The following is a 19222-nucleotide window of genomic DNA, read 5'->3' as shown; positions in this document are numbered from 1 at the left end:
AAATGTTTACACACTGACTCAGTTCTGTGAATGAGCGCTGCCTTAACAAAGGCACGTACCGCATCTGGGCTTGAGCTGATATCACCTAGCTGATGAACAAGAACAAGTCGGTCGTTACGAAACTGCAGACAGAGCCTGCCATTCCTTGAATTCTTCGACTAGTTAGATTAGATGTATTTCAGTAAAGATTTGTGCTCCCTCCCTGAGACTGCCTTTGCTTTGAATCTCAATAACAAATATAGAAAAAAAAACTACAAGTTTTGCAAACACAACAAAGCACCATTTATGTCTGTGCTTCGAATATGTGCGGTCGGGATTTAGACAACAGTTTGACCTTGGTACCATTATTTGAGTCATGTTTTGTATAAACTAATTACTGCTTAGAAATGCATCAGTCAGTTGACTGGACTCGCCTGATGCTATCTCTGACTCCCGCACTCTGCAGACTGACTCAAACAAGGGTTTTGTCCAGTCGTCAGTACTAACTTTGACTTTTTGTGGGTCAGCGTGGCAGTTTGATTTTATTCCTTTTTCTTGATGTCATTGAAATCCGACAGCGATGAGGGCATCCTGCAGGACAGGAGAGGAGTGATGAGGAGGTGTTTTCCGCTGATGTGTGCACAAGTGATGGAGATGAAGGACATATATTTAGAGGAGATGGAGGAAGGAGAAAGGACTCTACATCTTCTGCAGCTTGCCGCACAGAGTCTAAACACTTCAAGGTAACATCAGCTGCTGACTGCAATTCTCTGCCTTGTTTAAGAAGAATGCATGCTGAGTTTTGACTGATATTTTACAGCACAAGCTACCATGGAAGCTGCCATCACCACCATTGTCTCCCAGTTCAAGGTGTATGCTGGGAATGAAGGATCCTCCACCACGCTGAGTAAAGATGAGTTCCATAAACTGGTGACCTCTCAGCTTCCCACCCTTGTCAAGGTTTGTCTCTTTAGTTGCTCTTATTGTCTCTGTCTGCTGATTTCCAATATTTACACTAAAATTACCTCTAATATTAGTTTATTATCCAAAGGTAAAGGCTTTCTATATTTTGTAAAAACAAGAATTTGTGCAATCTTTTAATTTTCTAGTCGTTGAGCAATTTCTTAAATATAATCTCTACCTTCTGGGAATGCAAAATTGATAAGAAATTCCTAAATTATTGATGCCAATATATACATTTATACAAAAAGATTTTAATTGAGTATTACATGTTCTTTTAGTCTCTGTTTTATAATTTTATAATTGATTTCATTTTACATGCATGGTTAAATAATTATATTCCTAATATTGCTTTCTCCATTACTGCACAGCTTTTTTGTTTTTTTGCCAGCTGTTTAATAGAAAACACAAATCACTCAACTAAATGTGTTTACTAATATTTTATGCTACATTTGTTGAGTAATTGTGAAAACAATTCATATAAATCTGAAATATATTAATTGCAATGTAGGACAATATAGAACAATATATATATTTTTTACATTATATTTCTTAGAACGATGTATTTCTAAGTGTTGCTGCAGGTGTTTTAGGTTGACTTCCCTTTCCTGTTCTTGCTGTAGTTCCCTTTAGAAGTTCACTCATCATGGGCCTGAATAAAATACACATTTTGGGCTAATGATGCATTTGAATTGCTCTTTTTGCGTGGTGCACTGAAGGTGCAATAACTGGAGTAAATTTTAAAAACAAGAATTGGGTGCATATGTTTGACTCTATGGGTCCAAACAGGGTCCAAACTATACAAACAGGCTAAAATGTAAACCTGCGCCACCACTAATATTTGGATAAAGGTCCATTACCCAACTCAACCTCAACCACACGCCATCAACAAGCTTCTGGTGTAATTTCTGCAGGCTCTTTGACCGCTCTTAGGATCAGAATCGGTAGATCACTTTTAGACAGGTTGCTCACCTGGTAAGAATCTGGATTTGAAGCATACAGTCCAGAAGCCTAATATTACCCTGTTTATTCTTTCCAGAACCCGTTCTGATACGTTTTTTGATCATTCTGTTGTAACATGTAGTGGTGTCCAAGGTCCAAAGGTCCAAAATTACATTTTTGAATTATATGTTATATGTCTGGTTACTGATTAACATATTAACATTAACCAAATATTGTCTTATATTTGATTATGGTTGGAAAATATTTGACCTTGTGTGAATTAGAGAAAGTACACAATGAATCCAAACTTGTGCACCATATTCATGTCTTTAAAAATCACTAAATGTGTGTAATCAGAAGACAACAGTTCAAATGCATTAAACACAGCAACATTTTTATAACATAATTTACCATGAAGAGTGGATATAAACAGTCTTAACGTGTAGCTGAATACAGAACAAATAATGTACTTTCTCAGGCAGGACAGTCTTTGCTGCACCTCCTAGTGATCTAATACTGATCTGGTTCCCATCTGTGATCACCCACAGAACGCCAGTGACCCCGGGGTGGTTGACCAGCTCATGAGCTCCCTAGATGAAAACAACGATGGGGAGCTGACATTCTCCGAGTTCTGGCAGCTGATTGGAAAACTGGCGAGCAAACAGGGAGGCTTCAGCTAGTAAACCCAACCCAATCGGTTCGGTTTATTCCTGCTGTCTGGCTGTAAACTGAGGGGCATCTGAATTCTTTTATCTCTCTGTACCAGTGCCACATGTGTAACTGCATAGTTAACCATTTGTTTAATGGGAGGAACTTTGAATTAAAGGCTCTATTGTTTTAAACCCTGAACCACCAGCTTTGAGTCTGCTGTCATTCATTCACCACATTTTATGATTTCCACCAAACTACATTTGAGCTGTAGTGTGTTACAGCCTTGATTTAGGAGCTTGTAATCCTAAAAGGATTGCTGCTGCACCATCCTACACTTATAATGCTCAATAGGGCCCCATAAAGCTTCCTGTTGCAGCATTGTGATGCATCCATGAGGACCATATGCATCCTATGGTGTGTGTTTCTGGTAATGTCAGCGTTAACTCTAATGTCTAGACAGAGTTATGTGTGCAGGAATCCTACCATGCTGTTTTATTGCCTATTGGCCTGTTTTAATTTGCTGATGACTTGACTGTGAGAGTGTGCCTTTTTCAAACCGATAGGTAAATGTGACCTTTGTATCCAAATTACACCCCCCTCCTTGTACTAAGGTGCGAGCGTGGGAGGGGCGGACGATGGCCGAATGAGTCAGAATGAAATGAGAAGGTCTGTCTGTTTGCGGCCGGGAGCTTTTGCAGATAAGCATATGGGTAACCCCGCCTCTCTTACAGAGATTAGATCTGCAGATGTAAATCTTTTACATGGTTGTAAGAGTCTGGCAAATTGCTAAATGAAATATATTTCAGTTTATTCCATCCACCTATAAGCAAAATCAGTCTACTTTAGTATTTTTTCTTGAAAAACACTTGTTCAAAATCCACAGATTTTTATACATTCATACAGGTTCCTGTAAAAGTATTCATACCCCTTGAACTATTCCACATTTTGTTACATTAAGACCATAAACTTTAACATGTTTTATTGGGCTTTTATGATGGATCAACATAAAGCAGTGTATAATTATGAAAAAAAAAAAGTAAAATCATGCATAGTTTTTCAGTTTTTAATGGATAAAAAAGTGTTATTTCCAGTTGTCTTTAGCTCCTCTGAGCCGGTACTTTCTACAACCTTTTGCTGCAATTACAGCTGCAATGCTCACGGACCCCCAATCAAATTTTAGTCTGGACTTTGACTGGGCTGTTCTAACACATGAATAAACTTTGATCTAAACCTTCCAATGTATCTCTGACTGAATGTTTAGGCATGTTGTCCTTTTGCAGCTTCTAACACAATTTGTGTGAGGATTGCCCTAGAATTTAGCTCCATCCATCTGCCCATTAACTCTGAGCAGCTCCCTCATTCCTGCTGAAGAAAACCATCCCCACAGCATGATGCTCACATCCCCAGGTTTGATGACCGAGGTCAGTGTTAATTTTCCACCACACAAAGGGTTTTGTATGTATTCCAAATTTGGCCTCATCTGACCACAGCACTTACTTCAACATGTTTCCTACATGGCTTGTGGCAAACTGCAAATCAGTCTTCTTATGGCTTTCTTTCAACAGGTTTTATGCAACTCTTTCATAAAAGGCAGATAGTCCTCACCTGAGCTGTGGATCTTTGCAGCTCCTCCAGAGTTACCATAAGCCTCTTGGCTGCTTCTCTGGTTAATGTTCTCCTTGTCCAGACTATCAGTTTAGGTCGGGAGTCAGCAACCTTTTCAGACGTTAACGTCCTCACTTTCTAAAATAAATACATAGAACTTGTCTAGAGCTGCAAATCCTACACAACCTTTTAAAAAAGGCTGTTATTTGAGGCCAGAAGACAAAATAAGTTCAAAATATTCCTCAAACCATTATTACTTTCTGCTTTGTAAATTATTTGCAGACATATAATGAAAACCTTTATTATTACCTTTATTTGCTGCAACATGGCCAAATACATTCGAAGCCAGAGCTTGATATATTGTTTTCTGACCTAACCCTACTTTAAACTTCTCCCTGACCCTTCTGCTGTGTTCTTTGGGCTTCATGATGCTGCTTGTTCAGTTATGTTCTCTAACAAACCTCTGAAGGTTTCACAACTGCATTTATACTGAGAATAACTAACACACAGGTGGAGTCTCTTTACTAACTAGCTGACTTATGAAGGCATTTGTTTGCACTGAATTTTATATATGGGTGTCAAAGAGGTCTGAATTCAAATGCAGATTTTTTCTTGTAAAAGAAAACGAAAGCTTCCACTGCACAAGTCTGCACTACTTTCTGTTGGTCTAAACGTTCAAGGGGTTGGAATACTGTTGCAAGACGCCAGGCACTGTACTTGGTTTGTTAATTCAATACATTTGAAAAAGCAAGCAGAGAAACTACTGTCATGTAGCTAAATTCTGCATAAAATGTTTGCACTCTACAGTTTTAATTAAGCTTTTGTCTGCGTTAATTCTTCTTGTGTTCTTAAATGCATTCGTCTAATTAAAAAGTTAAAGTTATGGCCTGTGACTTTCCATGTTCTGTTTCAAAGTTCATCTAATGAGTTAAATGAAATACTTTTGAAAGGATCTGAGTTTGGACGAAGTCATCCCACCCGCCCTGTCTCCCTGTCCCAAGAGATGGAGCTGCTCCAAGCTGCAAAATGAGAAAATCGCGCATGACGTGAAACATCTGGCCCATCAGCCAAACATTAACTTAAAACATCTAAATAATAAAAGAACGCCCAACTCGAAGTGTTTTTACTTGTATTTCTAACCACTCCCCTGCTTGTTACCTTTACGGGTCGCTGTCTCCCACTCCTCTCCCTCCCCACTCTTCCAGGTACACGCCCTGTGACTTGTGAAGGGGGGGAACTTTTAAGGACAAGGGAAAAAAAGAGCCCAAATCACGGAAGAGATTCTACTAGTTTGGCAAGTCCGCAGGGCTCAAAGCAGCACAGAAAAAAGGCGGAGAAGAGGACCGAAAGTCATTTTTGGCGCACATTTTACACAGTTCTCGTATCCCGCAGACGCTAAGCGGTGAGTTTTTAATTGTATTATTTTGGTTTATTGTGATTTATGTTTAAAAGCGGCATTTTTCTCGTTTCTTTTTCTTTTTTTTTTTTTTTCTTTTTTGTTGCCACGTTTCGATAGACTCCACAAGAGGCTCCCTGCTCCTGTCGGACTGCAGGACGCCTTCAGTGGCTGTTGTCCTAAACAGTTTTGGGGCTCTCAAGTTGCACTTTTATAGAAGGAAAAATCCAACATTTTCATACGTGTTTGCTTTCCCGTGGTCGTACTTCCAGATCAGATTGATGTGAAGATATCTTATGTTTTAATATTGATTTCAACTAAGTGATCATATGATCATATCTAAAACGAGGTGACACATAAGGCGACGGGATCTGAACATAATGTGTATTATTTTTATGTTTACTGAAGAAGATAGCAGGTGCAACAGCTGGCATCAGGTGTAATTAATTGATTAGAAGCTTTGCTAACTTCTTTTAATTTTTTAAACAATCAGGTTTTGTTAATCATGAGCCCTAGCGCACACCCACGGGTCAGACGTTTCTTGGGTGGAAGACAGAGACGCTTCCCGCTGTTTATAGCCACAGCCTAACTGGTTCCTCTGTTAATATTTCATGCCACTCCACCAGTAGTATTGTCATTACTCTGCGCACGGTACCGTATCGCGTTCACCCGTTTTTGAAAAGCAACACCCAATCCCTTCCTTTGGAGCTCTGCAGGGAAACGGGAAACCTTCGGTTGTAAGACTTTGTGTTCAATTATTTGCGCTGTTTTGTTTGATGGGAGATAAATAACCTTTATTTTGTAACCTCTAAGCATCTCGAATTGAAAGTAATAATAAATAATAATAAAGAAATATGAATATGGGGAATATGTATATATATATACTTGTTAATAGTAAATGTGAGAATTCAGCAGTGTCAGAACAAGGATAGAGGAGATACTAAGTGGATACTAAGAGCCGTCCGTTAAGGCCCTTGTGTACTCAGGGCTGCAAAGGGCGTGTCAGGCGCAGGCAGAAGTCCCCTAAAGTCCCAGCTGAGCTCAGGATCCGCTTACATGTTTGGATTAAACTGTAACTGTGACAACTAGGAGTGGTTATACAGCACCTATTTGATATGCTCTTGAGGTATTGTTAATTTTACTATTGTCTGACTGAGTCACCCAAAGGCACAACCAAGCTGGAATTGTAAAAGAAAGCTGGGGACAAAATTTTGTGGATCTTGATATATTTCAAGCGCCATAAATTCGCACTCTGCACGCCAGTAATATATCAGGCCAGTTGGATGGATGCTCACTGCCATCTGTCCTCACACCTGATTTAGAGTTTGGGACCAAGGTGCAAGTAGTGGGGGCACCTTGATAATAGGAAGGATAGACATTAGTGAAGAAAATATGAGGTAATCGTAATCGACATTTCAATATTGCACAGAGATATCATAGCTGCATGTTTTCTTAGTGCTGTGCAGAACCGCCTCAAAAGGCGGATAAAAACAAGTAACAAAGAGCTTTTTCCATTTGATATTTATATGTCTTGCTTTTTATGTTATTTGTTTGTAATTAAAGTTATGAACCTTGGTAATTGGTCACAGAAGAGGGGCCAGAAAGAGGCCCAATTATAATGTTGGAGTGTCTCACCTAAACTAAAAGCAGTAACAGAATTTCAGGAGATTTTGTTTAGGTGTTGCTACTAGATATGTGTACCTTGAAATTTAAGTCAGATTAAAAAACAATATACCTAAAATTAGTTAAAATGATGTGTTGGATCATGTCTTTTCATCCCCGTCAGCCACTTTCTCCTCACTCTTCTTGCCAACATCACAGCATCCCCACCTAACCGAAACATATCTCCCTAAGCTTTAGGATCTCATTCACCAACATCAGTGTCAGGTGTTTGTGTCCAGCTAGTGAAAGTCCAGCCAGCTGCCCAAACAAATACTTAATAGGCACATTTTTAATACCAAACTTTTGCATCCAAGTAGTTTGTTGCGGATGTAATATTTCACACGTTGATACTGACAAATGCAATTTGATATATGGCACACCTCTGTTGCAGACTGCAACTGCATAAAACCATCAATGAATGATTCATTTCAATATTTGCTTGTACACAACCATTTACATTGACCCTTCCCTCCCAACTCTACTAGTCTATATTGAAGCACTGTACTCCAAACCCCACTGAGACCTGATGAGTACATTTAACCTGGCAATGTATTTACCCATTTATTAAATGATATGAGGCGAAAAATTGAGTGTCAGGCAGTTTAATTGTTGTTGGAGACTTTAAAAGCATTGTGGTGGGTGCTGGTTAATGGGCTGACATTGACTGGTGTCAAAAATAGAAAAAAAAATACTTAAAAGAGAGAAGTGAAATGTTAGATTCAACAGCTCATGGCTCCTTGTCACTCTATAGGTGTAACGTCACTAACTGGTAATATTTAATGAATGCTTTGGAAACTGCTTGTCTTTCAATTTGACATGCACTTCAGGAATGTAGATGTCAATATGCTGTCTATGTGGCACAGCTTTTGCTGCATCCTTATTAAAACAAAGAGTCAACAGTCTCTTCCCTCACATTTTTTTGCTCTGCAGCATTTGAATATTGAAACTGACTGCTGAGCGTGTTTCTCTTCAACCAGAGTCGTCTCGCTGCTTTGGGGCAAAGCGAGCTCGGAGGTAGCCTGTAAATTCCTCTCAAAGTAATCTCCGCAAACCGCAATGACTGGAATTCCTGCAAAATGTGTCACCCTTACTGGCTTGTTACAGTTTGTACAACAAGGCTTGAAGTCGTTGTGGAGTCACAGTCAAAGTCAGAAGGACTCTTAAATATTTGTGAAGTTGCTTAACGTGCAGGAGCAAGTCAGTTGTTGCTATAACAGCGCAACGGTTTGAGGACAGCGTCCTTAGAGAGAAAGATTACGATGAGGGACTGACAGGTGAAGGAGGAAGGATCGGGGCAAAAGAGAGAGAGGGAGAGGGACAGAAGGGCAGACAAGGACTAGGTAATCCCTCAGGTAATCTGAGTCCCAGTCCCCTCGGTAGCTTCAGTAGATCAGATGACCTATCAAAGATCAGAACTTCCATTGTCCATCACAGCTCGTCTCTCAATCAGACTCTCTCTCACCTTTTCCACGTATCTCACGTCACCGTCCTTCCCCAGCTGCAGCTTAGGAGTCCAACAACTGAAACGAAAGACTTTGCAGGGACGCGAGAGATCTTCGGTTTCACAGAGCATGTACCTGTCTGAAAAATATGAGTTAAATCTCAATATTTATGTAGATCAGTGGTTCTCAAACCTTTTCAAAAATGTGCTACCTCAGTAGACAAACTATATTGGCAGACATTTTAAAACAGTAAGTAATACAGGAAGACTGATGTGTTCTTGAATTTTAACTACATTAATGGTTCAAATATCTGGTTTAATTATGCATTCCATTTATAATTAAAAACAGAAAAATTCAAGTTAGAAGCTAGAAAATGTAGCAACATCCCCTGAAGTTGAAATTCCAAGTCAGAAAGTCTGTGTTTAACTGCAACCTAAGAATCCAATGTGGCATATAAGTTAGTGATGGCTACAATAAAAAACAATTTGTTTGAACTTGTGATGATTAGTATCTTACTAAATGTTTCACACATACAGCACAGTTGACATTTTGCTCCTATTGCTGGCCTGGTCATTGACAACATCATAAATCCCATTGGTTTTCAAACTTAGAACTGGAACACAGCTTTGGTTTGAGGTCAATTCCAGATCCATGTTCAGAGTTCAGGTCTAGATTGAACATCACGTAAGTAGCACCAGTTGGTTCTACAGTTTTCTGCTGTTGCTCCTTCTGAGAGTTGTGACAATGTTTGACTTCTGCATTTCTGCTTTGAGAAGTTTCTGTCATAACAAAAATCACTGTGCTCAAAAGCTCACCTTTTTGTCTGTTGGTGTTTAGTAACATTTACATCAAAGTTAATTCGTAGGTAGGTAGGTAGGTAGGTAGGTAGGTAGGTAGGTAGGTAGGTAGGTCGGTCGGTCGGACGGACGGACACCGATCTAATCTGTTTGTTTATCGAATGTGTCTTCTCGTTTTCCCAGACAGGGGAGTCATGGAGGGTGCCATCCAGGCCTTGGTGAAAACCTTCCTAAAGTCAGCCAAAGGAAAAGAGACTCTAGGAAAGAAAGAGTTCCAAAGCCTCGTCTCATCCCAGCTCGGCAATATCCTTACGGTTAGAACAATCTTCCTTGGATCTCTCTTGACTTCTTTGAAAAGTTTATTATGTAACCACCTCCCCACACTCAGTGAGACTTGCCAGTTCTAACTTGTACTGTGTGAATTCTGGTCAAATTGTTGTGTGAAAGTAGTGGATGAGTCTCTGAAAGTGCTCCAAGATAGAACAACCTTATGTTATGACTGTTAAAAGTTGACCGAGAATGGTGACTTCTTTTCGTCACCATCATCGTTGAATAACTTGTGGTTGTGTGTGTGTCCAACATCCAGGGCACAGACAGCAAGGAAGCAATCAACAACATGGGCCAGCAACTAGACTCCGACAATGATGGCAAGGTTGGCTTTGAGGAATACTTGAAGCTAGTTGGCTACCTAGCCTGCTCACTCAGCGAGCAGCGTAGCCTCAACAAGGAGGAACCTGCAAACAATGCTGCATCCGGACAAGTGGTACAAAGCTCTCCAGATAAAGCAGCAGAACAACCCAAAGAGAATGCAGAACCAAATGAGGAAGCAAAGCCAAAGGAAAACGAAGGAACAAAGGCAGATGTGACTGCTGAGGCAAAGGTAGAAGCAAAAGTAGATGCTAATGTGGAGGTGAAGGTAGAAGCAAAGGAAGAGGGAGAAACGAAGCCTGAGGTAGCTAAGGTGGTAGCAGCAGTGCCAGAAGTAAAAGCTACTGAGAAAGAGCCAGAGAAACCTGAGGAAACACCACAGGTGGAGGAACCAACAGAGAAGTCACCTGAGAAGGACGGAGCGGAGAAGACAGAAGAGGCATCTTCATAGGGGACAAGCCATGTTTTTACAAAAGTCACACTACAGAAGCATCCCTTCAGAAAACGTAACTCCCAAAAAAGTTTGAAAGCCACTATTTTTATATACATTAAAATCCAATTATACTTTAAACACTACAGAAACACTATTCTTATATATGATTAAGTACATGACAATATCTTTGTACTACTTTTACCACTATGTTTATATGTACAGCATGTACATCCCACTATATAGCACATTTACCTCATGATGGTATACCATGACAGCATGCAGTTTTACACTATAATGTCCATGCAGTATCCATGTGAAAGCTTCCCTGAAAACTATGATTTTCCTGCACACTTGACTGAAGTATTTTAACACACCATTACAAACTAGAGCCCTTCCATCCATGCTTTCTCTTTCTGGGTAGTTTTCACTTTCTTTCTCAATTCCACTATCAGTCAAACGGGTCCTTTGTAAAACTTTGGCAATAATCACCTTGCCAGGCTCATGTGGCTTAAAGGATTAATGGGACATTTTGCCAACTTGCTAGCCAAAATTTAAAAAAATATTTAACTCGATAAATGTTTGGTTCTGTCAAAAAATTTACATTAAAAACAATAAAAGAAAACTTAACAAGCACCCTTAAATCTTACTGATTACATTGTGACCTCTTGTTTTTATTTCATACAAGCACAATTTTGTTAGCATCTGAGGCTAACAGTAAGGATAGCTGCTTTTCTATATTAGCTTATCTTCTTTATTGCGCTGATGGTATATTTTTGTGATTCAACTTCAAAATGTTCCTCAATTTGGTGCATTTAAATGTGTTTTTATATATTTCATTAGATTGAGAATAGACTAAAATATAGCTTCTTTTAGGATTAGCTTGGATGTTTAGCAGAAGGTGGTTTGACAGATATGAAATAGCTGTCTTCCTCGGTTAGCATGGTGCATTGTCACATTCCATTTATACTTGAAATCTGAAATTTTTGAGTTCCAACTTAAAAAACTGGAACATCCCTGGAGTAGAAGATTTTTCACAACCAACTAGGAAATGTATTACAAATCCAATATGGCTGACGTAGCAAAAGCATGTCTAATTGACAGTTTGAACCACACACCCACACTTGGTACTGCACAGCCTGCCACTGAAAAAGTTTTGCTAAATGCTAACAGTGGTCTGCATCACCATGTAGCACAACTGGAGCTCATTGGGTTTGCTGTAATTATGTTTGTTTTTCTATGTTAAAATGTCAAGGTTAGCTTTAGCTAACGGTGTCCTTGTTCAACTTGAACCTATTAGAATGCCCTAACATTTGTTTATATGGTGCATTTAAACCAGTCAGTTGTTAGATGTTCCTTTAACTTGGTGTTTTGGTTCATTTAGCTTCACTTTAACAAACAGGCTGACATAAGATTTAGCTTGTAGCCTATGATGTTAACAAGAAGTGTTATGACAGAGCAATTTCTTCATTTCTCTTTCAGCATGGTGTGTTGCTGCATTTGTATTTGGTAGTAAAGATTTTAGAGTTTCAAGTTAAATATTATGAACTGGAAAATACCTGTTGTTGGACTTTCTAGCTCAAAAGTCAGATACATCTCCCAAACCTGACTTTAAAATACAATATGGCTGCCAAATGAATAAACAAAATGATACTGGCTGTAATAGTGTATTTATTTTTCGGTTCTGGTGGTTTGAAACTCACGAGTTGTAAACAAATTCCACTGATTTTTAACTTGCAGCTGGAACAAGTTGGTTGTGAAAAAATTCCTCAGTTTGAATTCTGACTTCCAGGGTTAATAGAGCACATTTAGCTTAGCATTATTTTCCCCTGAAAGTGGTTGTTTTCTCTATTCAACTTGAACCTGTAAAAATGTCAATGTTCCTTTAATGAATGCTCTGAAATCTCTTTTTTTTTTTTTCAAGCTAATGCTGTGGCTAATTTAACAAAACAATAAACAAACTAATTTGCTAAAGTTCTGCATACTTCATCTCATCTTAATTGTTTTCTCATGGCCCATGTTCTTTCTTTTTCTTGTGAACATTGTGATCTATCTCATTTCTTTAACTTTGTCTGCAGCCTTCAGTGTGTTCCCCTTAACTCGTACTCAGACATGAACTGGGAATTGAAACGTTGGGTGTGACCTTTGGCTAAATAATTAAGGCACTGGGAGGGAATCTACACCTAAAGTACCAATAAGGTCAAAAAGGGAGCCCAGAATAGTCCTGTGGGAGTGAGCTGGGGACTAGCAGGGCAGGTCAGAAAAGGTGCTTGTGCAACTTTATCCCCCTGATTAGGTGTTAAAGAAACAACTGTAACAAACCACCAAGGAATCAAAAAACTAATCTTACTGGAAGTCTTCTTTTAGTTATCTTGCTATGAAAGCACATAGGGTTCTTGGAGTGACCCACTTCTTGAAAAGCTCAGCGATGTAAATACGCCAAAAACCTTTCTTAACTCTCTGTATTACAGATCAGAACTGGTTGCTGGTTTGAGCACCAGCTGTTTGTTCTTAGGTTTTGTCGGTCACACCCTTGTATATTTTAAACACCCTGTTTGACCTGCAACTGGATCCTTGAGCATTAGGCATTGGGAAATTACTGGATTAGGCATTCAGGAGTAACACACCCAGGGACGCAGACAATTGTGTTGAAGTAATCCTGGATATGGGATTACTCTTCATGCCTACCGGTGGTTGTGCTTTTGTTTATCAAGGAGCAAAACTGAGTGTATCATATTGCATTTTGTGTGATATACCATTTTATAATTATTTTAACCACTATTCATTTTTTCTTCCTTTACATTTAATATTAAGATGTATTGCTAACGCATGGTTAACCACTGCAGAGATTACTTGCTAAACAAAGTGCCAAATTCTGCTTGACTGTTGCAGGCCTGCATCATGTTATAGCCATTTATGTGCTCCTCCACACACTACTAAAACATTGCACCTTGTTCCCCATCAGAACACATAGAACTTCATACTGCTGCCAAACAAAAATGGGAAGGATAAATAAGCACAGATCATGTGATCACCTTGCCTCACAGAGACACTCCCATTGTAAATACTCATTTACACTTACTCGATGCAGCTTTTATGCCCACAGTGCACAATGCTTCCTGTGTTAGCTGCCGCTAACAAACTGGTCTTATCATTACTTCTTAATTAAAATCTCTTCCTTTTTTAATGCATTTTGGTACTTTTTGAGTCGCCTGAACCACCTACAGCTCATATGGGCCTGTGATCGCTCAATTAGGGTACAGTAGGGTGGTTTGGTGAATTGCACTACCAGTAGAGTCCAACCTATTGTGGGCACACTTAGATTTAACATCCTCTAGAAGATGATTTATCACCAGTGTTCTTCATTTGAAGCCATCTTCCTTTTAACTGTTTATAATGCTGGTTGCTTTAATGTCCCGTAGCGAAAATCAACCCAGCTTTAAATGATTATAAAAACATACTGGAACTGGAGCTCAGTAGATATGGAGCAGGGAGTGTTCGCATTCCCACACAATAAATCTCCTTCATTATTTTCATTATCAGATACAGTGGATGAAGATGAAAGATATTAATTCCCAAACTGGAACAGCAAGTATATATAAATATATGAATATGCCTTTATGGCTCCCTGGGTCAAACTGTTTGTGATAATGGAAAGTTTCCCAGGATGCCGCGCAGGCCCTCATCTGTTTATTTTTAGGAGTGTGTGTGTGTGTGTGTGTTTGGCAGCAGGACTCATATCAGTCCACTGTCACTGTTCTTATATTTCATATGTAATGCTGTATCATGTTTTTCTAATAATCTATGTACTGCCTAATATAGAATAAAACTGTGACAGTGACATTTTTTTAACACGTGGCGTGCTCTTTTCATACTGTTTCTTGCAAAAGTATTTATACTTCTTGAACTGCAACCACTTACTTCAGTGTATTTTATTGGGATTTTATGTGATAGACCAACACAAAGGGATGCATAATCAGAGGTGGGTGGAGTAGCCAACAATTGTTCCTAAGTAAGACTAAAACTATTTCAATATATTTCTATTCAAGTAGATAGTAAATAGTAGCCATTCAAAAATTATTCAAGTAAGAGTAAAAAAGTATTTGTTAGAAAAGCTACTCAAGGTTTGATGAACTGTTTGATTATTTATATTTTTAAAAATATGTAAATAGAAACACAAATACAAAATGTTTTGCAAATTCTGGTATTTAAAATAAGAAACTCAAAAGTAAAACTTGACTATCATTTCAAGATAGTAAAGGCAGGCAGAAGAAACATATTTTCAAATCTAATTTTTATCAATATTTTTTCTAAACATAAAATTTCTTAAACCAATACTTACAGTAGTCAATGTATATACAAACTACTGGTCAAACGTTTTAGATACACTTCCTCACTTAATGGGTCTCTTTATTTTTATGACTATTTACATCATAGATTCTCACCAAAGGCATCAAAACTGTGAATGACAACACATGGAATTATATAGTAAACAAAAAGTGTAAAATAACCCTTCTTTTGTATTTATCCCCGTTTACTCTAAAATACTTTTCTAAAATGCAGTTCAACCAACTGCATTCAAAAGCAATTTAATTAGTAAACAGTCCGCCTGCAAGTTACTTCGTCTCAGTACAGATCCAGCTGCTTTGTGAAGGAGCAGAGAACATGAGTACACAGCATTAGGAAGACTACCGTACACACAGACAGGTCAGGAATGACGTTGTGATGAAGATTAAAGGAGGGTGAGGTTATAAAACAATAAACACACCTAAACTTAAAGTCCAGGCAAAAATAACATTAATTATGGAATCAGTCATGAGGTCCATGGAGACTCCTGGTGGGAGGTGGGAGCTATTTGTCATGTGCTGTACAAATCTAAGCTTTACTAGAAGAGTGGCAAAAAGAAAGCCATTGTTGAAAGACGGTCAAAAGAAGATTTGTTTGTCATGTAGCAAACATGGAAGACGAACACTGCACATCACTATCCCCATGGTGGTGGCAGCATCATGCTTTTCTCTAGACAGTGAAAGGAACATGGTGAGAGTTGATGGAAAGATGTACAAAGCTAGATACAGGATAATCCTAGCAAAAAACCCGAGACTGGGTGGAGGTTCACCTTCCAGCAGGACAATGAACAGACTTAAAAATGTGTGATCACAGTTGTTTTCCCTTTTAATTCTGAGTTAGGGAGGTGGGAGTAAAGGGGGCTGACGATGCCAATAAAACATTTTGAAATTAGTGGTTGTAACATGACAATATGTCACACAGTGCAAGGGATGTCAATTTTGTATTACACTGTCAACTGTTTTTGCTGAGGGGAATGAGGGAAGGCATGAAGGACACCTTCAGGACCAAAAGGGGTTGATAAAGTTTGGGGAGAGCAGCAGGAGGAGGAGGAGGAGAGAGAGGAGCAGGTGATATTTAAGCCACTGGCAGACTCTCTCCCCATCCATCTCTGCCTTGGCTCTGTCACCTACTGCTCTTTAAAGACAAAGAAGGCCCTCCATCAGCACTCAGGTAAGACGGACACAAAGATATGTTGCTTTTCTACACTTTCTCCTCTACAGCTAATAAAAAGGTTTCTTGCAAACTATTCACTGCAGCTGAAGTGAATAACACACCGGGTCCAGATAGGGTTTGTAGGCAGAAGATCTGGAAAACAGGCTGTGTTCAGAGGAGAATGACAGCATATTGATAGATTAAACAAGTGAAAGTAGTTTATACCTTTATATATCCTCCTAATCCTGACAAAATGTTTCTACAGCAAACTACTCAACTCCTTGCGTCCCTCAGCTTAAACATCGCTCCATTATTAAGCGAATCTCCATTAGCAGAATGTTTGGGGTTGTGTTACAGATAGGATCTGGATCTATTGTATTGTGTCAGCCAGTGAGACAGGTGAGCATATAGATTTTCCATCTATCCAGCATTGTGTCCACTGCCTGTTGAAACCTCTGAAGCATGATCAGACCTAATCAGCAGTGATTGACACAATAAATAATTATCAGAAGATACTGAGTTCTAAAACTATAACTGTTTATTGGATACTTTTAACAAAACAATGTGTTAAAAAAAATCAGTCTCTGGTTTTCTCTTTTTTGTATCATAATTGACACTTTGGGCTTTGGTAGTCGGGTGATTTTTGCTAAGTTGATACATTTCATATGCATCCTAAACTCAAATGGTACATTAAAGGCCTGTACATACACCACCAGAACAGAGAAGTTTATTATTTTACCCAAGGTTGCAAGAATAACGTTTTTTCTGGCCAAGACATTTTAACTTCACAAGAACCCGGCTGAAGAACTCTTGGGTAGTCCTCATAGGTCCCTCCTACTGCAGCATTAGCAGTTGTCAGACACCCAGAAGAAGTAAAAAAGTAAAAAGTTCTGTCAAGATGGTGTTTCAAGAAAAATCTGCGTAGAAGTACGTCATTTGTTTCTTGCAGCCCTTGGAAAGGGAAATTTTTTTCTGTTCTAGTACAGTATGTATATATCTTTAAACATCATATGCAGTTTTTAATTTAAAAAAATCAATGCATTCTGCATTTTTATTGAAAATGTGTAAAATAAAATAGAGATATCTGACGTCTGACGATATCAGGTTGATACTTGAGAAGTACTTCTGCACAGAAATGCTGTGAGTTTAATTGTCACTGAGCTTTTTTAAAGCATTTTTTGTCTTTCTTTTTCATTTTTTGTATAACTTTAATGATTACATCTGAAGGAATAGCTTGGTAACAGCCTACACAGGTACCTCGGATTTCTTTGCCCCTTACTTTCTGAAAATGTTATGTATCAAATCAGAGACTTGTTTTACACAGCATTACATGCATTACCCATTCAACCTACATGAGAGGTAACCAGAAGAGTGCCATGCACCTGTTGCTTGGATTCACATGCTCCAGCTTTGCATTATTGACAGTGACTTGTCTTTGTCTGTGTGTGCACAGTCTCTCAACGAGTCCAGCACAAGACGCTCGAAGATGCCGGACACAATGTGTGTAAGATTGTTCCCAAAAGAAAAGCTTTTCCAAAGCTTACCCTCATCTTTCCATTCAGAATGTGACTCTATCTTTCTTTTCATTAGTTTACTCCCTCCATCACTTAATCTTTGAGGTTGCTTCAACCCTGATTGACATGTGATCACACATGTAAGCAGAGGCTGGAGCGGGCATTAATTTCAGAGTTTAACATTTCTACCTCACCTCCACCTTTCCAGCATGTCCAAGGAGCCCAGTTCCAACCTGGAGAGTGCCATGCAGATGCTCATAAAAACCTTCCACAAGTACTCAGGGAAGGAGGGCGATAAGTACACTCTGAGCAGGGGAGAGCTGAAGGAGCTGCTACTAGAGGAGCTGGGGAGTTACCTAGGGGTAAGTATGGAGTGTCTCATGGTTTAAGTAGGTGGTTGTGAAGAAAAAGAGTGCATTTTGCAAACATTTGTGACACAAGTTCAGGTATGCACGCTAATACTCGTGCTGGTTTTGACAAGCTTTTGCAGCTTTGTATGCCTGCACACACATATTAAAAAGTCCACCTTATTAACTCTGTCTTCCACCGTTTCTCTCACTAACAGAGCTCCAAAGATAACGAAGCAGTGGAGAAGGTGATGAACGACCTGGACGCTAACAACGACGGCGAGGTGGACTTCACAGAGTTCATCATCCTGATGGGTGCCCTCACGGTTGCCTGTAACGACTTCTTCCTGGAGTACAAAACAGACGACAAGGCAGCAGCGGAGAAGAAAGATTGAAACTGTGAGAGGACAGAATAAAAACAGAAGAAGGTGGAGGAGAGAGCAGAGGAAAGGAGGAGTGGGGAAGGACTGTAAAACTGGTGGCTTTTTTTTTTTCCACTTTACGTCTTAAGCAATTTCTAAACACTACAAACACATAAGAGAGGAGATGTCCAGCAGTCAGTTTGTGGGGTCACAGAACATGAAGAATTCAGTGGGAGTGCTGTTTTCCCCCTAAAAATGTTATTCATACCACAACTAACGCAGGTCGAGTTTCACAGCTCTCAGCGCAGAGAATGACTTAATGTACACATCGGGGTTTATTTCACCATGTTTCAGCTCAGGCTCATCTGAGTTTTACAGTAGGGAAGGTTATTAGAAGGAACCAGACTGGAGATGTGTGTTTGAGCCTTTCTTGCACAATGAATTATTTGTGAACATATATATATATATATATATATATATATATATATATATATATATATATATATGAAGTGTTATAAAGTGTTACGTCATTATATTATTGTATGCACGTAGTGTCGAAAGATAGGTGATCTTGCACCTATTTTTTATCCTTTATGGAAAAACCCATGCTTCAGAACATTAAACATTGCATTTACTCAACGAGGATCACTTGGGTGTCTGTTTTTTTTCCACATAAAGCTCTGATTCCATAACTGTGGGGATGCTGATCTATTAAATGTACTTTTTTTCCTCTTTTTATGGAAGGTAAAGCAACAACAAATCCAAAATGTCTTTTGTTCTAAAGATGTGAAAGATAACTTTATTGTCCCCAATGGGACATTAATCTGCAGTATGTCCACTCTAAAAACAACACAGACATTGCATTACAAAAAACACTTTTAGTTTTACGTTATTAAGCTTGGCAATAGCAGGAGGTATAAAAGAGACTCTATGTATCTTGGTCTTCACTGCAGGCACTTTATACAGACGACCGGAGGGAAGCAGCTGA

At 39.0% G+C, this 19222-nt stretch overlaps 3 protein-coding genes across 4 annotated transcripts; all 3 read left to right on the top strand.

The window, feature by feature from the left end:
- The first annotated feature begins 580 nt into the window (after positions 1-580).
- Positions 581-2736, top strand: s100a11 (S100 calcium binding protein A11). The gene is made up of 3 exons (XM_047383524.1): positions 581-722; positions 800-939; positions 2430-2736. Exons 2-3 carry the CDS (start codon positions 811-813, stop codon positions 2559-2561), a joined length of 261 nt encoding a protein of 86 aa, XP_047239480.1. The 5' UTR covers positions 581-722; positions 800-810; the 3' UTR covers positions 2562-2736.
- Positions 2737-5364: 2628 nt separating this feature from the next.
- On the top strand, positions 5365-14364 carry s100u (S100 calcium binding protein U). Its single transcript, XM_047384405.1, has 3 exons — positions 5365-5539; positions 9618-9748; positions 10021-14364. The coding sequence occupies exons 2-3, from the start codon at positions 9629-9631 to the stop codon at positions 10531-10533; spliced, it is 633 nt and encodes a 210-aa protein (XP_047240361.1). The 5' UTR covers positions 5365-5539; positions 9618-9628; the 3' UTR covers positions 10534-14364.
- A 1603-nt stretch (positions 14365-15967) lies between these two features.
- On the top strand, positions 15968-18879 carry s100s (S100 calcium binding protein S). Of its 2 annotated transcripts, XM_047384170.1 has the most exons (4): positions 15968-16029; positions 17465-17511; positions 17734-17887; positions 18091-18879. In XM_047384170.1, exons 2-4 carry the CDS (start codon positions 17498-17500, stop codon positions 18265-18267), a joined length of 345 nt encoding a protein of 114 aa, XP_047240126.1. In that variant the 5' UTR covers positions 15968-16029; positions 17465-17497; the 3' UTR covers positions 18268-18879. The 2 variants fall into 2 exon arrangements, with proteins under 2 accessions (XP_047240126.1, XP_047240127.1); XM_047384171.1 differs by lacking the exon at positions 17465-17511 and having other exon boundaries at positions 15978-16029.
- Positions 18880-19222: the final 343 nt, after the last annotated feature.

This window comes from Girardinichthys multiradiatus, chromosome 13 (assembly GCF_021462225.1).
Source record: "Girardinichthys multiradiatus isolate DD_20200921_A chromosome 13, DD_fGirMul_XY1, whole genome shotgun sequence".
NCBI classification, from domain to species: domain Eukaryota; kingdom Metazoa; phylum Chordata; class Actinopteri; order Cyprinodontiformes; family Goodeidae; genus Girardinichthys; species Girardinichthys multiradiatus.
The sequence above is the reverse complement of the archived record's forward strand: the minus strand, read 5'-3'. Positions and strand labels throughout refer to the sequence as shown.